Source organism: Neltuma alba, unplaced genomic scaffold (genome assembly GCF_004799145.2).
Source record: "Neltuma alba isolate B1F8T4 unplaced genomic scaffold, ASM479914v2 tig00007183_pilon, whole genome shotgun sequence".
Taxonomy (NCBI): Eukaryota; Viridiplantae; Streptophyta; class Magnoliopsida; order Fabales; family Fabaceae; genus Neltuma; species Neltuma alba.
The window spans coordinates 11,710-37,151 of NW_021634702.1; the positions used below are offsets into that span (position 1 = coordinate 11,710).

General features: G+C 32.2%; 1 protein-coding gene across 1 annotated transcript; it reads right to left on the bottom strand.

Annotated features, from left to right (window-relative positions):
* Positions 1 to 24,105, bottom strand: LOC114751971 (uncharacterized). The gene is made up of 3 exons (XM_028940677.1): positions 23,969 to 24,105; positions 23,808 to 23,895; positions 1 to 114 (listed from the first exon to the last, which is right to left on the bottom strand). The coding sequence occupies exons 1-3, from the start codon at positions 24,103 to 24,105 to the stop codon at positions 1 to 3; spliced, it is 339 nt and encodes a 112-aa protein (XP_028796510.1).
* Between the last annotated feature and the right edge of the window lie 1,337 nt (positions 24,106 to 25,442).

The following is a 25,442-nucleotide window of genomic DNA, read 5'->3' on the forward strand; positions in this document are numbered from 1 at the left end:
TCAACAATTGTCATAGTATCCACCAGCAGCAGATAAAATTGCAGCATGAACCCCGCCAGTAGACACAGAATGCTGCCCCACAAAGGGCAGAGGATTTTTACGATCACCATCCACCTAAAATTAGTAATGCCTGCATCATGTATAGATCAACAAATCATGAATGCAATAGAACTTTGAAATCGCTTTTCAACAACAAGGTATGTTCAAATTATTTCGTTCACATTTTTCATTTTATCTTGTGACTAAACTTCAAACTTCTATGCAAAAATCATTTTCATTAGAATTACTCACTTTACTATTAGGCCATCACGGAGTTTGCAGTTTTTTATTTCTTTTAGTTACTTAAAATTAGCTAATAAAAGAGAAAAGCTAACTTCAAGTATGGAAATAATTAATAATGAAGCCTCAAATTAGTCGTTTTACAACCAAACACGTGAATTCTATGTTTTTGAGTATTTTGATATATATGAATTATTTTTTCACTAAATTATTTATTGGAATGTAGCTGATGGTTTTGATGATTAAACACTACAATATTATTTTCGAATTGTTTTCCAATAATAAGGTATATTCATATTACTTTGGTTATTGTTATTTTTTTCTTGTTTTAACTTCCTACAAAACTCCAAACCTGAGTACCTGCAAAAATCATTTTCACTAGAATTATTTACTTTGCTATTAGGCTATTGTAGCGTTTTGCAGGTTTGTTCTTCTTACTTTGTTTTGTTTTTCTTGCTCTAACGTATGTACAAAAGTTAGTTACGCTGCAATTACTAACATCAGTATTAGACTGGCTACTATAGCATTTTACATTTCTTTCATTTCTTTCATTAGCTAATTTCCTTTTATTTCCTTGAAATCTCTCAAAAATATCATGATAGATGAGAGCTTTATTTAAACAATCTTTCGTGAAAATAAAGTCTATGAATCAAAATTGATTTTCATTTAATAATAATTTCTTTCAACAGATGTTACTTCCAAAATTAGGGATATTAGATTTATCCCAATTGTACGATTTTCCAGTAATATGGGATGACCAACTTTATTCACACAATTCATTTGGCAACCTAAAAACATTGATTCTAGAAAATTGTGGCTTTGTGAAATTGGTGCCCCTTTATGTTATGAAATCTTTAAATAACTCGGAAGAACTGCTAGTTCGGAAATGTGCCATGTTATTTGAATGATTGTAAAGAGATGGAGTTGTCATCGATGGCTGGGCCCTTAAAAAAGTTGAAGCTATGGGTATTGCCAAAATTGAAGAATGTGTGGAATAATCATCACCAAAAAAGTGTCTTCTTCCCATGTCTAAGGAGCGTAGATGTTTCTTCTTATGAAAACCTCACAGGCCTGTTCCTGCATCTATAGCTAAAGGCATGCTTCATTATCTTGAAGAGCTTGAAATTAGCCACTGTGCTATAAATGTAGTTGTTGCAAAGGATTAGATTTCAGAATCAGTTGATGCTGCCTTGGAGTTTTCTAGGTTGACTTCCCTTAAGCTTGACAAGCTTCCAAATTTAAGAAACTTCTATCCACAAAGACGCACATTAGAGTGCCTGCATCTTCAGTGGACAACTATTACGTTGTGTGATAAATTAGATGAGAAATACATGAGGAAGATATTACACTAGACTCAAGATATCCTCTGCTGTCTCATGACAAGGTACATTTCTAAATTAGCTATTTATTCATCAGTTATTTATTTAATAAAAGAGCAAAAAATTACTTTAAATGCTAAAATAAATAATGAAACATAAGCAATTATTTTTTTACAACCAAAAAATGCTTGAATTTGATCATTTTTGAGTTTTTAAATATGTAAATCACTCCTATCACTTGCAGTTTAGGGTTTGACGATTAACCTTTAGAAACTGAAAGAATGAATGATTTATAATAATTATTTTAATTAATAGATATTATAAAAAGGAAGAATAATGTTGGTATGTTATAACGAAGGATTGAAACTCCAAACTTCATAATTAATAGATATTTTAATTAATTTTTTTAGTTTTATTGTTCTTCTTTGTCGTAGTTAATGAAATCAAAATTATTCTAACCTTTATTCTTTTTTTTTGTTATCTACTTTTGGATAAAAATTAATGAAATCACAATTATTGTTCTAGTGAGTGCGTGCATTTGACTTTGGAACGCAATAAAAATAAATTACTATCACTAAGCTTCTGATTCACTAAAAGTCTTTTTTTTTTTTTTTTTGATAAACTGAAAAATAAATAAACGAAAGCTAGTGGGGACAAAACTTAGTCCTCAGTATCTAGCTGTACAAGAGACTCAACAAACTCTGAATTCAAAAGAAGGCCAAGACCCCCAGCCGGAGCATTCTTTGCCAGCTTGTCCGCTACCGAGCTGTCCTCTCTTGCAATATATCGAAATTCCACCTTCCAATCATGTTTAAGCATTCCCCGAATTTCCATGATCAAACTGAACTCTTCATGCAGATCAGATGGATTAACCTATACAAGCCGCAAAGCCTCTTGTGAGTCACTACAAAGTAGGATATTTCAAAAGCCTGCATCCCAAGCTCTCTTGAGACCCATGAGGCAGCCCCAAAGCTCAACAGTTAGCTCATTGCACTGTCCCCAAAGTATCTAAACGGAATTGGAAACCCTCAAGCACTGTCCCAAAAGTATCTTCACTAACTCCACCGCAAGCAGCAGAGTTGTCAAGACGAGAAAAGCCCCTATCTACCTCTACTAAGCTGTCGAAATTAATAGTCGGGGGGTTATGGGCGAAAGTTATCATCGTGTTATGCTGCATGTTCACACCATAGAGCTTCATCTTTGCACTCAAAGTACTGTTTAAAATAGCATTTTCTCTCCCTTGTATCTTGCTAATATCAGAAGAGGTGTTAGAGTGAGTACACTCATTCCGATCATGCCACAAAAGCCAACAAATGATGACGAACAGACCTTGCTAATAATAGGGGCTCTTTACTGACTCTTTGACATATTCAAATGGATGCAGTCCCTAAGATTTTTAGAGAAAAGCTGTTGTAGAATGAAGGCTTGATTAGAGAAGTCCACATTCTCTTAATGCCCTCACAATCTCTAAGGGCATAAAGGCCATCTTCCAGGTGAAGTTTGCATCGATCACACAAGCCGGTTGGGTGAAGGTTTATTTGTGATTTCAAGAGGTTGGTGATGAGACGATCATGCAAAAGAGTCCACGCAAAAGTTGAGTTGTTGAGGTATTTTAAGTTTCCAAATGAACATCCATCCACCCTGAGTTTCTTCACTGGTTGGGTTGAGGAAACGGTAGGCCAACCTGACCGAGAAGGCGCCATTCTTTTCTCATTTCCATGGACATTGCCGTACCTATCAGGAACCTGGTGAATACCATCAAGAACATTTTTCCAGTTATGTTTAATGCCATTCCACATACTTGAACCCGGTTTCTGCATATTTATTTGAGGTAGTAAATCATTTCCGCAGCCATATTTTGCTCTAATGGCCCGAGCCCAAAGAGTGTTACAGTCATTCGCTAGACGCCAACCAAGCTTCATCAAAAAAGCACGATTTTACTATTTCAAGTGTCTCATGCCAAGACCGCCCGACCTCTTTTCTTTGCACACCTTATCCCATGAGACAAGGTGTATCTTCCTTGTTTCATCAGAAGCGCCCCCCAAGAAATTCCTCGCTTGCTTCTCCATATGCTCACAAGTAGACGTTGGAATATTAGCTGTTTGTATTACGTAGGAGGGCATGGCTGCAATCACTTAATGAGAGTATCTCTACCAGCGAAAGAGATCCGAGAGATGTTCCAAGTATTGAGTCTGCTACGAACTTTGTCCAGGACGAATTGGTAGGTATCTGTGGTTACTCTATCATGATAAAGGGGAACACCCAAGTATTTGCCGAGATTGGCTGTACTTACAAAGCCTAGGGCTTCACTTATCAGAGTGACCCTAGTATGGTTAATGTTCTGAGAGAAGAACACTATAGAATTTCATGCCATTTTAGCACTTTTTCCTTTAGTTTGATGCACTCCTACATGTATTTGTTCATCTTTTGACTTTTATCCTTGTTATTTTTGAATTTATGAAGTTTGTCACTTTTGCAAGGTATATTTTGGCATTAAGAGTAATTATCTCAAGCCACTTGGAAAGCTTTTGGAAGTATTTGAGGATTAAGGTTGCTTTAGAATTAAGGTTGCTTTAGAATCACACTATGGTGATCAAAGAAGAACAAACAGACTCCAAATTATGGGTAAAACTCCCTATTTGAGCTAGAAGAACAAAATTTTTCAGAGGCAAAATAAGTTGTGGCGCACTTTGTCCTGGCTGCGGCCCAACTTAAATAGAGGCAAACTTGGCCGGGTGCAAAATTTTTGGGTCATAGCACAGCCATTGACAGCAAAATACACAACAGTACTAAGTCAGAAAATTCAAGGTTTTAAGGCCCCAAACTCAACCTTGGCTGCCATTCTTTAGTTCTGGGTGGTTCTTGGGAGTATTTGGCTATGCTAGGACTTGTTTCTTGGAGGAGATTGAGCTAGGAGTTGGAATTAAAGAATCACTTTTTCTTTTTATTAATTTTTAATTTTATAAATGGTTTGCTTCCATTCTTGATATTTGTATTACTTAAATTAAGTGAAAGTGTAATAAACTTGACCAGATTTTGAAACCAAATCCTTATGGGAATGATAATTTACTTATCACTTTATTACTTGTCACAACTTATACACTTGCAGTGCAAACAGCTGCCCCAAGGCGTCACAAAATTTCTTTAGGCAGTTATTTATAATTGCCACTTGCTCTATATTCACTTCTACAAATAATAACAACTCATCAGCAAAAAACAAATCAGAAATAGGAGGACCTTCCTTACCCAACTTGATCAGCTTCTATCGTTTTGGATCAACCTCTTTTTGAATCAAATGAGCTAATTTCTCTATGCATAAAACAAAGAGGTAAGGGAGATTGGGTCTCCTTTACTCAGGCCGCGTGCTGGATTGAACTTGTCTGCTTTACTCCCTTGCCAAAGAATTCGCATTGGTGGGGAGGACATACAAGCTCCAATAACATCTCTTAAGTGAAAAGGTAACTTGAGTTCTTCGAGACATTCCATAACAAAGTCCCTCTTAACACGATTATAAGCTTTCTCCAAATTAATTTTAAGAGCCATAAAACCTCTTTTCCCTTTTATATTCCTCATGGAATGGACTACTTCTTGTGCAATAATTATATTATCAGAACTAGTGTGCCCAGGATTTATTTCACTACATCATTTAGTTATAGTTGAAATGATTTCAAAACCAACCATTTTTGTAGATATTGCATCTAAGACATTTAGTGGTTATGCTTTCAAATAAAGGCTTCACAAAGAGAGAAGACGATCCAAGATTACACCCTATAGTGCAATTCTTGGATTTAATTTTGTATTTAACCCTATGACACTAAGTGAACAGTTAAATAACTCCTAAGAGTAAAATTGCTGCATAAATAACTATTTCGTACAGATCATTGTTATCCGGCTTTCCTAATTTAGAGGAGCTAAAGTTGGGGGGTGACATTAAGGAGGCTTTTAGAGCGGATGATGTTGCAGCCCTTCCTGCTGCCCTTTCAAAATTGACTTTGGATTACAATAATATAAGTTGGGTCCATTCTTAGTTTATACACCAAATTATCTCACAGATCCAGAAATCGCACAATATTATAGGTTGACAACATTGATGATGTCATCAACGTCTCGAAGTTCGGTCCACTACCCATGTCTCTCAATTAGTGATTACTATCAAATGGAGGAAATTATAACGAAGCAAGGAGGAGAGACTAATGAGGAGAGAATATTCGTTTTCAGCAAACTAGAACGTTTGATGCTTGATTACTTATCAGAGTTGGCAAAATTTTGCAGCCAGAATTATACTTTCAGGTGTGCGTAAGTATATCAAAATGTCATCAGCTCATAATATTTTGTCCAGGAATCATTAGCCCACGACTTCAAAGCATTCAATGGAGAAACAACACTATATTTGATCCTGCAGAAGAAGTTCGGTTGAACACTAATCTTAGCAAAACAGTAATCTACGACAGGTGCGTCTAGCACGCTCAGTTCTTGCTATTTCCGGCTTTTACAAAAATACTCATATAGAAAAGTCCCATTGTTATGATATTTGATATAATTAAACACCCTTATGCATATTTCGGTTCAAGGATTCTATTGAACCTTTAATTATAATTTTCTTATTGCATCCCTATCATTAACTAACACCACAAATAATTACGTCATGATTAATATGGTACATGAAAAAATGTTTTAGTATTATTGTTCTTTTTGTCATAGTTGATATTGTTATTTATTTTCAACGATTAAAATTGACAACAACAACAATAAGCTTTATCCTACTAGGTGAGGTTAGCTACATGAATCGCACAATGCCAATGTGCTCTAAAAATTTCCAAGGTTAAAACTGAAAATTAATGAAATCAAAATTATTCTAAGTTTTCTTCCTTTCTTTCCTTTTGACAAATTTATTTTTTATTAATACACTATTTTTATTTATTTACTGATAAAAATTAATGAAATCAAAGTTATTCTTTCTCTTGTGATAAATTTTCCCCCCTTTTTTTATAAATTTATTTTTCATATAAAAATTCATGAAATTAAAATTATTCCAAGTTTTCCTTCTTCTGGTACAAAATAAATTAATATCACTAAGGTTCTAATTCACTAAAGTAACGTGATACAAAAATAGGACATTATTATTGATAAGCGTTTTTTAGTACAAAATATTAAATTATGTAGTTATAATTAAATGATATCTTTGCCCGTAATGGTTTTACAGCGATAAGTCGCATCAACAAGAGAGCTGGTGTTATCTGAGAACGGTGTTGGCATAATAATGAGGAATGACCAATTACCAGCGAACATGCACTTTCCTGAAGTGGAAATTCCCATCACATAATGCACAATTGTTCATCAAATATTCAAATTCCACCATTCGAGCAACTCTGCCTTGCCAATTTGACTGTGCTGAAGGTGTCCGAATGTTATCTGCTCGTCCATAAATATAAGATCAACGCTACGTATATTAAAGGGATGAAATAAAGGAGCCATCTTTTTGGGTGTGTGTGTTTTCAACTTTTTTGATATATGTCAATTTTTCTTTGTTTCTTTACATTCTCGCTCTATTGTATAGGTTGATTTAGTGAATAATTTTTGCTTAATTTAAAGCGATTAACTGTGAAAAAAAAAAGTGAGTAACTGCTGCTTATTTTAAGGAGATTAACTGTGTGACTAAGGAGAAAGGAAAGAGCTGGCATATTTTCTTTTCAAAGAAAGATTATTTTGATAATTTAATTCTCCCAACTATTTAGCCCAACTTTTTCACCAATATGCTATATATTTGCAAACTAGAATCATAAAAAATAAACTTTTGACTCAATAACTACAAAAATGATTGTGCTATTATATATAATACACCATGGATATATGTAAAATATAAACATAGTCTCAATAGTATTTTTCTTCTCCTTAAAGTGTGTTTTGTTTTATTGTGCATTGCATGACTCTAGTGTCTATGAAAGACTCAGGAATTTGGTGTGTTGTGGTTGTGAAGTTTTCATTCAACAACTGTTCGGTTTGCACAATTATGTTATTAAAATTATTAAAAGACTCAATGAGATTGGTGTGTTGTGGTGGTGAAGTTTTCATTCAACAACTGTTCGGTTTGCCCAATTATGTTATTAAAATTAATTAGTTCAATGAGAGTGGTACTAATTGACAATGGCGCTCCTGATAAATGTGTGAAACTAGATTCATTTTCCTGATTCGTAAAGGTAGAAAATTAGAGCCACCCTAGTCCGATGCCCACACATGTCCTGTAGACTTGCGGTTTAAAGAACAGATCAACCATGGTCAACGACCGATAAGGTTAATACTGATTTAAGTAATCAATATCCCAACAGAGCAACCATGGACCTTAACATCTGGGGATACCAACAGATTCCAGCAGAAATAAAACCTCTCGGAACCTTGCAAAATGCTTGGTAACGGGGAGAACAAGGCTATTACATACCTACAAGAATTCTAAACATGGAATGTCAGTTCCCCTCGGATGGTCAATTCATCACTTGGGTTACCAACCTAGAATTCAAGACCAAACCCGAGATTGGGGGTTCATTTCCAGGTCCGGTCCCACGTGCTTCCTTTTAACCAGAGTACCTGAGATGTCTGGTTGATAGACCGGTTAGAGAGAGGGATGAGACTTTAATCTCACACCATTACAATAGATGAGAATGTTGGCCCCCCGGAACCCAAACAATAATCAACCACTATAACACACAGCCATGATATGTGAAGTCAAATCGAATGCTAAAACTGGGAAAGGAGAGGGAAAGAGCATATCCGAGGGTGAGGCAGCGAGAACTCATTTCCATCTTAGCACTAGTTCGTGATTGACCTAGACCAATAAACCCCGCGAGCTCTCACTTCTTGAATGGCTTTTAATGAAGCACTCAAAATTGAAAATGTTTCTCATATTAAAATGACAGCGTTGAGACTTGAAATAAATTGTCTATTTATAGATAAGAAAAAATAACATGATGAAAAATAACAACTAAGATGACGATAATTCCTTTATCAACCAATGGCAGGCATAAAATATAATCATGATATGCCTTAGTAATGGCATCCTACTTTCAGCTATGAGCTTGGCTTCGAACTCACGAGCCCAAGAGGAACAAACCGAGACGATAAGGCAGAACCCAAGGGTAAATCAGAAACAGAGGGCGACGGTGGTGGCTTCACAAATTAAAAAATATCCAAACTTGGAAACTTGTTGAACTTCTGTGCACAAGTTTCGTCAGAACCAACAGAGGATGTATGCTGAGAAGGAGTCTTGGCCGTCATAAACAGAGGCAAAAACCACCGGCGACTTCTGATCTTCAGCTTGCAGGATCGAACTTCTTGAACAGAGCATTGAATTGGTTGATGAACAAAATCAGTAGCCCTGATGAATTCCCAGTCACAATAATGCCGTCCACCTAGCTAAGGATATGTTTTACTCGGAAAAGAAATATGATGAGGAAATTTTGAACTCACGAATCCCTCTGGTTGCCTGAACAAGACATGTTCTTGTGGAGCTCCATTTAAGAAGGCATTATTAACATCCATCTGCCAAATTTGCCATCCAAAAGTAACAGCAACAGCAAGCACAAACCTCGGTGTAGATGTTTTCAAGACTGGACTAATTGTTTCATCAAATTAAATCCCTGGATTTTGTCGAAAACCTTTGGCAACTAGTCTGGTTTGTGCTGTTGAGAACCATCTGGCTTCGCCATTAAGCTCAAACCCCCATTTATATTAAGGCATGAAACATAGAAGTAAGTTGCGTCTTTTTGCTTTTTCTGTTTCATATTTTCTTTCGTTGTATATCCACCTCTGATTTATCGGTTGGTCTAGTAGAAAAATGTGACTTGTTTCTTATTCTTATTCATCATAGAATATTGCTTATGTTTAGAAAATGATCACCACATGAAATAATAAAGGATGATTTTGATGAGAAGATGTTGTTTTCAAATTGTCAAAGACTAATTCATTATAGTCAGTAATAAAATCAGAAAGAATTAACATATAAATAGAATGCGGTTTAGTCTCTAGATCGTTTCAGAATTATTATAAGCATCAAATAAATATATATTTCTTTTTTAAATTACAAACCCATTAGAATGTTACCTTTAGTTGCGTCTTCGACGAATAGTTGGGGTTGATTAACTAGCTTTTATTTTAGCAATAAACAGAAAAACCAACTATTATTTTAGCAATAAAGACAAAAACTAACAATAACGAACGATAACTCATTCGTGCAAAGTTTCATTAATTAATGTCAGTGGACGTGAGTGGAAATAAGTGGAGATTATTATAATAATGAATGGATTAATAATTAATTAATTTTGTTATATTTAACTAATTTTAACTGTTTTTTCAAATCATGTAATTTGGTTATCAGCCTCTTATAAAAAGAATTGGAGGGAGTAATCTCTTTCCTCTTATTAGCTCTTACCACTCCCATCCTGTTATAAGTCACTTTTCAGCTATAATTCTCACAAACAAAGAATAAAAGTCAAGTTATTAAATTAAATATTTCTTAAAGTAATAACATTTTTTAAATTTATAATAAGAATGTGCATTGAAAAAAAATAATCACTTACATTTAGGACAAAAAAATTTCTAAAACAAAAAAATTTCTAAGGTTTGGTTTGGTCGTAGATTGATTTCCAATATCACACTTTACAAAAGAATGGAGTCATTTTGTAACCTTGGGTAACAAATTGATACAAATTATATGTACAAGGAAATTGGAATTATTAGGAATATAAATTCACTAAAAATATGAGAAATAAACACACAAATTTTCAAATTACCCTTAGACACAATTAAATCCTAGTCAACTCAATTAAAGTGATAAAAGCCCATAATAATGGGAAATTAAATATCATATCCCCGCACTAGCCTTTCTGCACTTACGAACATTAATTGAAAAGAAAAATGAGAGAGGAGAAGAGATATGGTACAAATTAAAAATTAAAAAAAAGGGGAAAAAAAAAAAGAGCGCATAAGCATAGTACTAGAAGTCATCGCAACCCAAGCAATTATGGCTTATCCCTGGCGCTTTAACCAGGAAATAGATTTGATTCCTCCAACTTTTTAACCAAATTTTTTTCGTTTGATATGCCAAGCACAAGGTCATAATCACCTAACCATGATATCTTTAACACATCAACGGGAAAAAAAAAAAAGTGATTATGCTGTCATATCTAATAACATGGATATGTAAGTATAACAATTCGGGACTCCGTTCGTCTCTTACTATAATAAACAACTAACAAAATCATGCGGTCAAAAACTATTGATTAAATTTAGTTAAAAACAATGCATATGTAAGATATATAAATATATTTTTTTAGTTATGTCCTTATTTGTAAAGAGAGTATATCAGAAATAATAAGTGAAAATTTTCCAACAAGCTGTTGGTTGAGGTAATAAGCATCTTCACCCTCGTAAGAAGGAAAACATAAGTTTGAATCTTAAAAATTGTACTTATTGGAAGAGATGAAAATAAGCCTCGAAAAAGAAAACTTTTGATCAAATAAAAAAAAAAGTGAAAATTTATTGTAGAGAAATGATAAATAGCATATATTTAATAGGGTAAAAGTAAAAAATAATAATTTAAAATTAAAAAAATTATATTTAGAAACACTATTATGAAAGAAATTATTTCTTATAAAAAGAAACAGAGGGATATTAAGTATATATTTATATATTTGTAAAGAAAATGGTTTTTTTCCTTTAATTTGTTTCTCCAAATTTCCACTTTACCATCACCTTGTATTTATATCATTCGATCACAAAAGTAAGTGCTAATTTTGGATTTGGTCTCTATGATACCTCAATTTACTTTATCTTACAAATTAATAATTTATTTAAAACTATTTTTATTAGTGGTAAGAAAATCTTGTTAAAAAGTAATTTTAATACATATGAATGGTTATAATAACTAACTAACTATTTTATTTTTAAATATTTATCTAACTCTTATATTATTAAGAACTATGTGTAATGTTTTATAAAATTTACGGAGCATATAATTACATGCGAAGGAGCCGGCCGGCCTACCCTCGTATAAAGCCAAGCTAAAGCATAACGAAGTCTTTTTCCAGTCTTCGCCTAAACTTTATACCTAACGTTTGGCGGACCCACACGCTTCTTTTGCCACTTTCAGGCCCCACATGTCATCCTTTTCTGTCTTTCCCTCGAAAGGCCAAACAAAACAAGACAAATGCTATTTAGCTGACTGAAATTTTGCAGTTAACAAGCACAGATTTGAACCCTACTTCTTTAACTCTTATAATAGGACAATACTTAGATGACCAAATTTCTTATAACCATTATAATGAGTTTTCTAATACACATGGCAACTCCAATCCTTGCTAGGCTCAGTCACAAACAAAAGACATCAAAGAACAGAATGGTTTTAGTGAAGAACCCAATTGACAATGTTCCATTAGAACTTGTCAGTGCTGAGACTCGAAAAACCGTATATTCATATACAAGAAAAAATAACTTGGTGAAAAATAACAACCAAGATGATAATTCACATATTGATGCATTTGTTTACAGCTATCATCGTAACGAATTGGTCTGAAGAAGAAACAATATATTAATTGCAAGTTATAAAAATCGAAGGAAGTAATTAATATAGCATTCTTAGTTTCTTACAAATACATCCTCTCAGCACTGACGAGGAAGAAGATGGACTCCTTCAACTTTTTATCCCATCCTTTCCGTCTAATGCACCGAGCACAAACTACAATCACCAAAACCTAATATTTTTAACACATCAATAACAAAAATATACTTGTCTGGTCCTATTTATAAGGTAGAGAGATAAGACTTTTTTGGTCCTATTTAAAGGGCACTAAGAGAAATTTTTTATATAGATATATAATTTTACCTTTCATTTATTATTGTGTTGACTTTATTTATATCAGGTATAATGTATATTAAATACGGATAAAGTTGAAAAGTTATTGAATTTTAAATGAGAGTTAATAATATTTAAGGTGCTTCTTTGTCTATGTGAAATATAATGAAAGTGACTTATAAATAAAACTAGAAATGCTACCATCTCTAATAACATTGATATAAGTACGTAGAGCATAAAACAATAAACATGGAGTATTTAGCACTCTGTGTGTGTGTGTGTGTGTGTAAGAACATGGTTTTCTCTATTTCTCCAAATTTTAACTTTATCCCCACTTTGTATTTATATCATTCAATCGTAGAACTGTAGGTGGTTTTAATTCTATATTTATGCCAAGGCATCTAATATAATTATTTACAATTACGAAGCATGCAGCAACATCAGGTTCTTCATATTTCAATTTTATTTGCGAATATTGTTATTTTCTAATTTACCTCACCTGTTTTCTTATTCTGTTTTCTAATTCAACTCGTTATAAATTTTATGACTTTCACAACTCAGTTTCACATATTATTCGATGAAAAAGGATTGAGCTTTAATTGTCGCAATGCAAAAAAAAAATATACTTATTATTTAAAATTTAAAATTTAAATCGTCCGCTCCAAATTTCATTTCACCGGTCATTATTATGAGAGGAGCTCTCAAATCAATCTTAAAAAATTGCACTCACTTTTAAATCATCAAGGCTACCTTTTTCTTTTGAATTGCTGTGTGAGCAAAACGACAGATTCGATGGAGAGAGTGGATTTGGATATGAAAAGTGGAAGTGGAGTAGAATTCCTTATTCTATGGTGATACATGAATAATTATTGAAGACGGTGGCATCAATTTAACATTGTCCGTGCGCAGCATGTGAGGGTAAGAATTTATATCATTCAGTCATAAAATCTATATATAGCTAATTAATTCTATGGCAAAGGCATCCGATCTAATTAATTATTTCATAGTTACCAACCATGCATATAATTTACTCCTCTGGTCTTATTTATAAGACATTTTTAACATGTTTTACACCGATCGAAAAAAACTTAAAACTGCATTAACTCTTCATTTAAATATAACAACTTTCAAACTTTACCCCTATTTAATATATACACCTTTAAAAAAAACTATCTGCATTGTAATAAATAAAAGACAATACAGTATATTCATGATAAAAAATTAATAAAGTGACTAATAAATAGGATCAAAAAAACTTTCTCTCTCTGTTCTATAAATAAGACCAGAAGAGTACATGCTAAGGGCTTTCATTCCATATACAATGACCATCATGTGTTAATCCCTCTATTGTGAAGTCGTCTAGATTTAAAATTTTGATTTATAACTTTCTAATGACAAATTTATTTTTTTAAAAAAAATGAAAGTTATGATATCAATTTTATTTAAAATTTATATTTATTAAAACAGACAGTTACTTAAAACATATAAAAAAAATTAAATTGAATCTGCGTACGTAATAGTCAACACTCTATGCTCATCTGGAATATGCTCCCGCTAAGTTGCAGGCCCACGTGGGAATCCAAGCTGAAGGTCTTCTCTCAATCTTATGCTCATCTGGAATATGCTCCCGCTAAGTTGCAGGCCCACGTGGGAATCCAAGCTGAAGGTCTTCTCTCAATCTTCTGCCAAGCTTGATACCTGATTTCACGGACCCACACAATGCTTTTGTCACTTTTAGACGCCACGCGTCATTCTTTACTATGTTTCTCTAGTCTCTAGGCAGCCTCGGGGAAGTGGGACTCATGGTGTCTGGAGTTTCTGTTCAATTTCATCACTTAATGATATATGGAAATAATCAGATCACAATTATAGATTATTATTATTAATAAATAGATTTTCTTGGCAACGAAATTTTCTTGAAAATGAGTCAATTTATAACCTATAAAAACTTGAGTTCTAATCTTATTATTAATGTGAGAATTTTATTAGTAAGTGATCTATTAGTATACTTATAAGTACTCTCTAAGCCTGAAAACATATTTTGATCTTAGTGAGCCATTGGACACAAACCATCTAGACTTTTTTTTATATATAAAAAGAATATATTTTTGTAATATGGAAACCCCCAAAACAATATTTTAAAACAGGAAGTAGTGACAGTCAAGGGAAAGCCTTTGTTTGTTGAAAACCCCATCACACCTAGTTTGGCTTTGTGCTTTTGAGAGCCACCTGGCTTCTCCATTAAGCTTAAACACCCATGTACAATCGACTGCATTGCCTTTGTCCAGTGTATGGTACAATTAACCATGTTGTATTTTCTTATTAAAGCATTATATTTGGCCTCTTTCATAGCTAGTGTCTGGCATGAAAGCTTCTTGAATGCAGTGTGGTCTTTTAGATTCATTTATTTCACCAATGATGTATATTTTGTGCTGGTTGTTGAGGACGTTGATCTGCATTATCTAAATTTTCTGCTTGTTTCTTTGTTATTTGCTGCATTGAAGATGAGACCTTATCAACAATGGAGTGAACATTTTAATTTCTTCAACATCGAAAGGCTATTGAATTTTTCATTTGTGGGGCAAAGACGAAGCAATTGGCTTGAGACGCACCTTTGGATAGACTGGGTCATCAGGTACAGCTTTTTTTGTTGTCTAGTTAAAAACCAACTAATAAAACAGAAAACTGATTGTTTCATTTTATATTTATGCCATTGTCATCTTTATTAATTCTTCCAAAATTACTTTTTCAGAATCTTACCAACTAGACCATAGCTGGTGTTTAGAAAATGATCAACACATTAAATTCAAAAAGAATGATTTTGATAAGATGTTGTTTTCGAAATGTCAAAGATTAATTCATCATAGTCGGCAAAAATCAGAAACAATTAGCATATAAACAGAAAGTGGTTTAGTCTGTGGATCGTTTGAGAAACGAAGTTGGCAATTGTAATTTGTTATGATTGGGGAAGATAAGCTACGCAGAACCAAATTAAGCAGCGTTCTCTTGGATTGATGGAATTCCCAGTTCTAGTATTATAAACATCAAATAAATATATTTTGTGGAACGAAATATATATATGTAGTTTTTTTTTTCCAATTACAAATCCATACCAATGTTTACCTCTAGTTGCAAAGTCCTGGACAAATGATGGGGGCTGATTAAGTAGCTATTATTTTAGCAATAAACAGAAAAACTAGCAGTAAGGGACTTATTGGTGCTAAGTTTTATTGATCACTTCCCAACACTCATTGTGCCAAAATAGAATTTTAAGATCATTATTATTTTTTAGGCGATTTAATTTAGGACAATACTTACATTAAATTCCTTACATCCATGATGTCAAATTCTTCAATCACACATAACCATGTGTTTTATTTTTGAATTATTAGCATTTAATATTATTTAATTATAAATTCATATGAAATAAAAAAAGACACATGACCATAAGTGATTGAAGAACTTGATCTAATGAATATAAGGAATTTGATCTAATTTATTTTGTTAGCCGGAACAATGCCAGGAAGAGATATAAGACTTCGGCGCTATTGTTAGAACTGCCTCTACATTTCATAACTTGAGACGGTAGTTATGCAATGTTCCATTGACATGTCTACCATTTTATTTAACCTTTAGTTAACTTTTAATCATGCATCTAGCATTTTTGTTCCCTAGGGATCTCAAACATGGAAAATCACTAATTATAGAATTGCCATGCTTGACAATTTTCCTCAAAATTATTTCCAATACAGACATAGATCCTCCTGTTAAAATCATGTGGTAACAGCGTTAGAATTTGGTGAAGTCTTAAGCATGACTTAGACCCCCACCTGACAATCCAAGGTAGCTATATATGAAGTTGGATACTTCTTGAGAGAGAACAAAGATGCGTGCACGCGCGCGCGCTTTTCACTTAGGAGCAAGACTCGCAACATGAATTCTCAGCAATCAAAATGCTCTGTTTCTGAATGGAAAAATGAGTGATTACAGGGTAAATGAGGTGTTTCTGAATTTAGTCTTTCTAAAAATTGCCAAATAAGGCACTTCTCAATTTTGTCACTGATATCGTTGTCTTTTTAATTAGACTTTTGAGATATAAATATTTCTCAATCAAGTCCCTCCCAAATAAAAATATAAGTAATGGTCCCTCGCTAACAGAATGTGTACATCTGAATTTGATAGAAAAACATTCGACAATGAATAGACTTATTTAAAGGACCAAATTGAGAAATAATCAAAATTGAGATAACACCTTATGCATGAGGTGAGGACTGGCTTGAAAAATAAACAAGGAGATGGATTTGACATAGTGATTATAAAATAGGAAATAGCAGAGGCATGAACTCGATAAATTATAAGACATTTTAAGAAAAATATAATTTTAACATAAAGCATTTTATGTGATCCACATGTACGCTTAACAGTGGCAGATCTCCCTGTCCCAGGCAGAAGCAGGAAGTGGGTACAGAACCAACGAAGTCACTTTCGGTATATCCATCATTGCGGTAAAATATGTATTATCTAAACACGGTTCTAACGGTTTAAATTTAAAATTTTTAATTAATTATTTTTTTGGAAAACTGACCATTTAGATATTATCTTGATTTATTTTAATTTTATTCATATTAAAATAATCTTTTAAGCAATAAAAGCAAGAAAATTAATATAAACCATTCAAACTAGATCTGAATATAATGATGAATTGGTGGTGATGAACTTTTAGGTACCGTTTGGTATGAAACATTAAATTTGAGGAATAGATATTGGGATTGAGATTGAGAAAATCTATTAAAAGAGTGTTTGGCATGAGAGATTGCTTGTTACATGGAATTAGACAAATCCATATATATAGGATTAAAGAATGTCATGGGGGGAAGTGATTTTTGCCAATCTACCCTCATGGGCTTACCTAATCTCATATAACAAGCAATTACTCATATTAAAGATTGTTTTAATGAATTTTTTCAATTGTAATCTTAGTCCCTATTTTTTATTTTTAATGTTTCGTACCAAACAGGACCTTAGAACTTATCAATGTGCTTAGTACCAAAACTTGTTCAAAAAGCCAACCTTGGTTCTGGAGTGAAAAAAAAAGATAAATATAAATATTTTAAAGTGAATTAATACATTTCTTATTTTCTTTAAATTAATCAACTGGGACTGAAGAATAGTATTAAATTAGTTGAGTAAACCAAAGCTCTCTACTTATTTTTATCAAAACCAGTATGTATCTTATGTGTCATACAAATTTTAAGCAATGAGTTTTACTGCTTATGAAACATGAAAATTTTAGCATTTTAAAAATGTTTTATAATATATACATGATAGAGTAACTTTACATTTTAATCACGCCATCAGCGAGCCAGACCAATGAATTTTTTATATAAAAAGTTAAAAACTATACTGCCATTAAACTAAACTATATATTCTTATTTACCACATTTTTTTGGTTAAAAATTTTTATGATATACCTTAACTTTATTAAATTATTTATTAAATTTATTTGATGTATAGCTAACGGTTGTTTGTTCATTAATTTTAAACTAAAAAAGAAAGAGAGAAATCCTCTTCTTGTATGTGTTATGCAGGGGTGTGTAGAGTTGATGAGATAACAAGGAAGATGCAACAAGTCTGAGAAGAAGAGAGTCAAAGGCAGAGCCCGGCTACGATATCAGCTAAGCGGAAAGGCGAAGAAAATGGCACTACCAAAAATATATACCATTTTGATCCTTTGTATAAATCACTTATAATTCATTCTCGTATACTAAGAAATGTATTAAATTGACAAGATTTTTCAATTCTACCTTCATTAAAGTTTTTCTTTCTCTTTACATTTACAAATCATTCCCATATATCTTCCTTCTTTTACTCTTTTCAATGTGGGAATGATAACAGCTTTGAACTTGTTGCTTGGTAGCTTTTCTAGCGATCGATTTCCCACGTATGACGTTGTTCAAGAAGTCGCACTATCAAGTATCAACTGCATCATGAGGCCCAGATGAAAATTCATCACAAGGCTACACATCAATTTGCTTGAAATGAAAGTGACATCACCAACGTTCTTCCACAAGAGTTAAATGGTTCAACATTAGAATTCTTGTTACTAAATAGCACAAACTCTGATTGGATCAGACATAGCTAGTTTTTCAAAAAGTGTTGGGTTTTACCGGTTACGGTTTTCTTTATTACATCATAATAGTTATTAATAAATCATAATTATATCATGCGATTTATGTAACCAACCACATCTAGCGGGATAAGACTTACTATTATTGTTATATCATCATAATGAATTGGGCTTAAGAAAACAATATGTTAATTGCAAGTTGTAAAAATTGGACCGAGGAATTTAACAGTTTGATCACAATCCTTGAAATGGATACATGAATTGACAGTGTGACATGGATATAAGTAGATTCTGATGAGGGAATAAATTGATTCCTCCAGCTTGGGCCCTCGTACCAAGCCCAAAAAAGCTTGGGCCCTCGTACTGTACCCAAAAAAATTTTGATTCCTCCGACATTGCAAATTGATTACTACGAGGATCAGCCAAACTAATCTTTAAAAAAGGCCTTCACTTTAACGCTACCCTTTGGTTTTTAATCAGGGATAATTAATATATAAGTCTTTATAGTTTTATCTAGTTTTTGATCAGGTGTTTATAATTTTTTTTCTTTTTATCAGGTCTTTATAATTTCAGATGTTTTTAATCAAGTCCTTATAATTTTTTTTCTTTTTATCATGTCCCTATTGTTTTATCTTATTTTTAATTAGGTCATTGTAGTTTTTATTCTTTATTCTATAAATAATAAATTATTATAATAATCTTTTAAATTTTTAGTTAAACATATATATTATTTATTTTTCAATTCTAATTTTTATAATTATAAATTCAAGTTATAATAATAAAATTTTCTAAACTTAGAATATAATTATAAATAATTTATAGTTAAGTATAATTGATTATTCTGATTAATTATTAATTACTAAATGATTATATTAATTATTTTGTCAAATTATATAATTATTAATGTAAAAATCAAATAATTTTAAAGAATAAAGTTAATAAATTTTTTTTAAAAGTACAAAGCACCTAATTAAAAAATAAATGAAACTATAAGGACCTGATAAAAAATAGATTAAGTTAATTAAAAACATGTGAAAGTAAAAATATTTGATTAAAAAAAATTTTATAGGGATCTAATTAAAAATCAGATGAAATTATAAGGACCAAAAATTAATTATCTCTTTTAATTAATTGGTGTGGAAGCAAAAGGACAAATGCCGTAGAGAATCAACATTTTGCTCATATGAATCCGTGAAAGCGTGGAATGCGAAATGGAAACAGTGGCGTCGGACATTGAAATCTGGAAGTGCACGTGAGGGGAAGCAAGTGGATATTAATTATTCTAGGGAATGGATTAATTGGAGATGCGTGATAATCACGGAGTGAAAATGGAGGGCCAAGATCAAATGGAAATAATCCCTAATGGGTGGTTAAGATCCAGTAAAAATTAGGGAATAAAATTAAAATAATAAAACTTTTATATAACGGGACGAGTTGGGGAGTAAAATAAAAATGAAGAATGAAAATTCAGAACTCAGGAGTAGTGAATGTGCATCCAGGGGGCGCTTCACATCTTAAAGGATCTTATGATACATTTAGAGCCTGAAAAAAATTTTCATGTGTGTTCAACACTTTAAAATATTTTTTAATATAATTTTATATGTACCAATTTAGGATATTTAATGTACTAAAAAAGATTTAGGGTGCTAGATGTATCTGAGTATTGAGCGCACTGAAATACAATTTAAAGTACTAATGCACCATAAAAATGCACATGAATTGGAATAAAAAATGGGTCTATATTCGACCTAATCATAAAATAAACCTGAAAACTCTATCCCGCATCGTTTTGTAACCTAAAATTATCACTTACGCATACAAAGAAATATCATGTAATATCATATATTTCAGTAAATTAAAATTATTAGGAATCTAAGTTCACTATAAATATGAGAATGAAGCACAAAAATTTTCGTTCGCGAAAAAAGCACATAAGTTTTCAAATCGCCCTTAGCGTAGCTGTACGCAATTAAGGCGTAACTAATTCAATTAAAGTATTGAAAGCCCAAAATAAAGTGTAATGACATATAAAAATCCCCACAGCTGGACTTTTATACCCCTGGAAAAAAAAAGCAATTAAAAAAAAAATAAGGAGAGAAGAGATAGGGCACAAAGAAAAAGAAGGCAAAAACAAATAAGTCATCATAACCCAAACAGTCATGGCTTATCAACTTACCAACATTTCAATAAATCACATTATACAAAGAGAGTTAGTTCATGATGAATCACTTAATTAGGAGAATAAAAGTTAGATAACTACTCGAGAAATAATTTCTTTCATCCTCTCACAGCTTTGAAGTTTATTTCTCTCAAATTCACTTATTTAGAAAATTTCTCTACCAAATACTTGTCGAAGTCTTAATCCTTCGCCAGCATAACTAATAAAAATTGCAAGTATAGATTAAAAGGTAGTTTTACCTATTTTCGATTTTTTTTTTCATTTTTCTTACCACCACTTTGACGAGGAAACAAATTGATTCCTCAACAATTTGACCATAACTAATTTATAATTCTTAGTAATAGATTTCTATTTCATAGAATAACAGTTAAAAATTTTTTTATTTAGACTCTGTGTCCATCGAAATAAAACAATTATTAAAAATATAAAAATAGAGGAACATTAATCTTAGACCATTTAAATTTAATAGGACTCATCATAAAGCAATAATTTTTGAGTCAAATATTCTTCGAGTAATATTATATATGGCATTACTTTATCTTTTTATTCGGAAGAATGGCAATTAAGTACTTCATCAAAAGTCCACTCTAAAATGTGATTTCTTTTAGGGGAAACAATTAGTACTAAATATAACGAATCTGAATGGTAGAGACGTTGCGGTCCCCTACTTTCTCCTCCTGTATTTATTGTTTGTCATCTTCCCCACCATTTTGATTCATTTATTAAGAGGCCACTCTGTTAAATTTGTATATAGCTAGAACCCATCATGGAGCTGCAGGCATATCCAAAGTTTATTATTTATTCTTTTTTAAATAATTAACTTACTGTTTATAAAGCAACATACTAACTGTTAAAAATTATCTTTATTTGAATTTTATATATAACAAAAAATGATTAATATATAATAATAAAATAATATTAAATATGGAGAATTCAACTTTAATTTGGGCAAGAATGCAAGATGGTCAAGACAGAGAAGAACGTTACAAACTGTTAGTATTTTTCAGGTGCATGAATATCAAAAGGAGATAGAGAGATAGAAAGATATGGATTCTACCATGCAAAAGGGCAGAAAAATATATTCAAGAAATAACCTAAAATTTGTTGCTTTTGCTGTATCATCATAATGAGTTGATCTTAAGGAAACAATATATTGATGGCAAGTTATAAAGGTTGAACCGAGGAATTTAACAGTTTAATCACAATCCTTGAAGTGGATACATGAATTAAGAGCGTGACAAGGATATCAGGAAATTCAGATAAGGAAACGAAAAATTGATTAATTCCTCCAGCTTGGGCCCTCTGTACCAAAATAAATAAATGAATAGAATTGATTCTTCTATCTTTTTGTTTTTAATTACTGCGGAACCAAAAGGACAAATTCCTTGGAGAATCAATCGCTTGTTTAATCTGTCGGGTGAACTGAACATACTTGTGTGAATGCGTGAAAGTGGAATGCGAAAAGCGAACAGTGGACTCAAACATTGAAATCTGCATGTGCATGTGAGGGGAAGCAAGTGGAGATTATTCAAATCAACGGATTAATTAGAGATGGGTGATTATCCCGGAGTGAAAAAAAATGGAGCGCTATGATCATTTTGGGAGTAGGCTCAACAGATCCTTATGGGTGGTCAGGATCTAATGAAAATTTGAAAATACAAGTGAAATAATAAAACCTAACATAAAGGGAAGGATGCGGTGGGATGGAAAATAAAAATGAAAAATGAAAATTCAGGAGGGATCACGCGCATGAATTGGAATGGACCTATATTATTATTATTAATATTATAAATGACATTTTCATGACACCAATTTCTTAAACTATTATATTTCACCTCGATCCCTCCATTTTTATGTTATATTTTTATTATTTATTAACAATGTTGGATGATGTGGAATTTATTTACCTTTTTTTAATTATATTTAATTTAAAAAAATATTCATTTTTACCTTGGAAAATAATATTTTTACTCAATTATTTGGTTTTAAAATATAATCGCATTAAAGATATTCCTTTATCAAATCATTTGATTAAAAATTATTTGATGATATTAATATTAATATGCTTTTTTCATCATAATATTTCATTTGATTTTAAACATAACATATTTTGATATGAGGGTAAGGGTATATTTAATCATTCTGATATTTACTCATTTTATTTCCTTATAATTTTCTCCGGTCCATCCAAATATACAATTTTTTCCAGTTTTTTTAATCTATTTTTTTCCCTTACTTTTTTCCCTCCGATATGGGCTTATCTTCTTCTTCTTCTTTTTTAGTGCTGTGGAAGCAAAATGACAGATTCGGTAGAGAATCAATCCGTTGTTTAATCAGTGGGTAAGCATATTTACAATTACTTATATCAATTCGCGAAAGTGGAAAATGGGAAATCGAAATCTGGAGCTGCAGTAGAGTTCTTTGCTCTATGGTGGTCGATTAATTTAATAATGTCCGTGCATGTGAGTGGGAGCAAGTGGAGATTATTCTAATGAACGGCTTAATCGGAGATTAACGATGATAATCTCTAAGTTAAAATGGAGGGATAAGATCAATTGGAAATAATCCCAATACGTAGAAAACATGGAAGAAGCACAACGAAAAAGGAATCTTCCCTGTGCCGTAAGCATGCTAAAAGCTTTGAACTTTTATATATATATATATATATATAAGCAGAAGTTTAGATGATTTGGAACGAACAAAGGATGGGTTTAGTGAAAGGAGTGAGTTCCTCACTACGTGACTTATCAAGATTCGAATTCTCACAAAGAGAGATATCTACATTTAGTATCCGAAAGTGTCTTGTATAAGATAGCCTTCAATAGGAGAATATCTATGCCTAGCAAAAAGTTTGAGTTGAGTCTCGGAAGTACAAAATTGAGGCATTAGCAGCAGATAAAATTGAGGCATGCTTAGATACAAAATCCAATCCCACAAAGGGCAGAGGATTTTTCGGATCACCATCCACCTAAACAATATTATTATTCACTAAAATCTTGTGAGTACAGATAAAAATTTGAAGCAAGTTGCACCTATTGGTGCATTTGTTTAAATGACTACCTTGTCCCATTTTGATTTTTTGTTCAATCTACCATCACGATTAGTGGCCTCAGCAGTAGGAGGCATCAAAGGCAAGCCATGTGCAGAGAGGAGAGAGAAAATCAACATAAAATAGAAAATGAGTAATAAGAATGACCTTTGTCATACCATAGGTAAGCTAGGTTGCTTTATAACCTGCAACGGGTACATTGATCCTTAGAACACCAGTTATAATTCCTGGTTGTGCTCCCGCAGAGGCAAATTCAACTTTCCGTGCTTGCTCCTTCTCCTGCACTTTCCTATTATTTTCACATCTCATATCTGCCTCTGTTTGTGACAGTTAGGGGACATGCAAAAGAGGAGTCATATCAGCAAAAATAAATCAACAAAAATAGTCAAAAAAGAATAATAAACCTCAAGACTCATTGATAATTTATTGATGATCACAAAACTATTCTAAAGGAATTTACTTGTAGGTCTTCAGAGCATTTAATTTTGGGCGGTGGTAGGAGAAATCTATCCAATAGATCTGCAAATTTGTGCTCTTCCTGAGCTCCTTCTCCCTGTTCTACACCATCTGATTAGGCTACAGCATCAACTTGCATAGTATGAGATGGTTCAGAAAACTAAGGAGTGTTGAACACGTCCTGATGATTCTCCATCTGGCAAATCACCTTCAAAACCATATTCCAGAAAGTTAATTTGAGGGGGGAAAAACAGTAGACCAAGAGTTAAAATGATAATCACAAAAAAGAAAAATAAAACAATATGTAAGTACAAATTCTGTAGCAATAGTGATTAATGACCCACTCTATAAAATCCAATTTCCTATTTTGAAGAATTTGTTGAAAAAATTGAATACTGTGCTGGAAAATGGAAAAAGGAGTTAATTTTAATTTGCAAGTCTATTGATAAAAGAAAAGGAAAGGTAAAAGCCAATATTCAAACAACATTCAAACCCTCAAATATGGAAATGTATACGCCATGACTTGCAACTGCAATAGCATGTTAGCATAAAGAACAAATGCTAATCACTTAATCAGCTTAGCCCACAAGCACGCAGAGGCTGATATGCAAACAACTGAGTCAGCTCTTCACTTAATTGCATTGATTTTAAAGTTAATAGCACAAGCCTGGCGCCTTTAGATGTGTGGCCGCGATCTTGTTTAATTCTCACCAACAAAACAATAAAAGGTGTCATTAAGTAGTTATTATGGTGATAAAATTTTTGAAGTTAATGTGCATTGGAAAAAACATGTTATGTATTTTATATCACCTCTTTCCATTTAATAAGGATAAAGTCTAGAAAACAATTATTATATTACTCCCTCCATCATATCAAAAAATTAGTTAAAGATATAATAAATAGATAGAAATTTGAAAGTTTTCTCTCAAAAATATCCCTATTTATGAAAAAGGGAGAATACGAATGGAGAGAAATGATGGTTTGAAAAATAAAATAATAAATATATTAGGCATCAAAATAAGTAATTAACAGGGGTAAAATATAAAATTTCCTACAAAAATTGAAAACAACTTACAAATGTTACTTATATTTAGAGATAATAGTAAGATGGTAGTTGTTGCTTATCAAAGAGATGGGGGAGTAATAATTATCTGAGTGGCTCATATTTGGGATCAAAAATTATTTCCAGA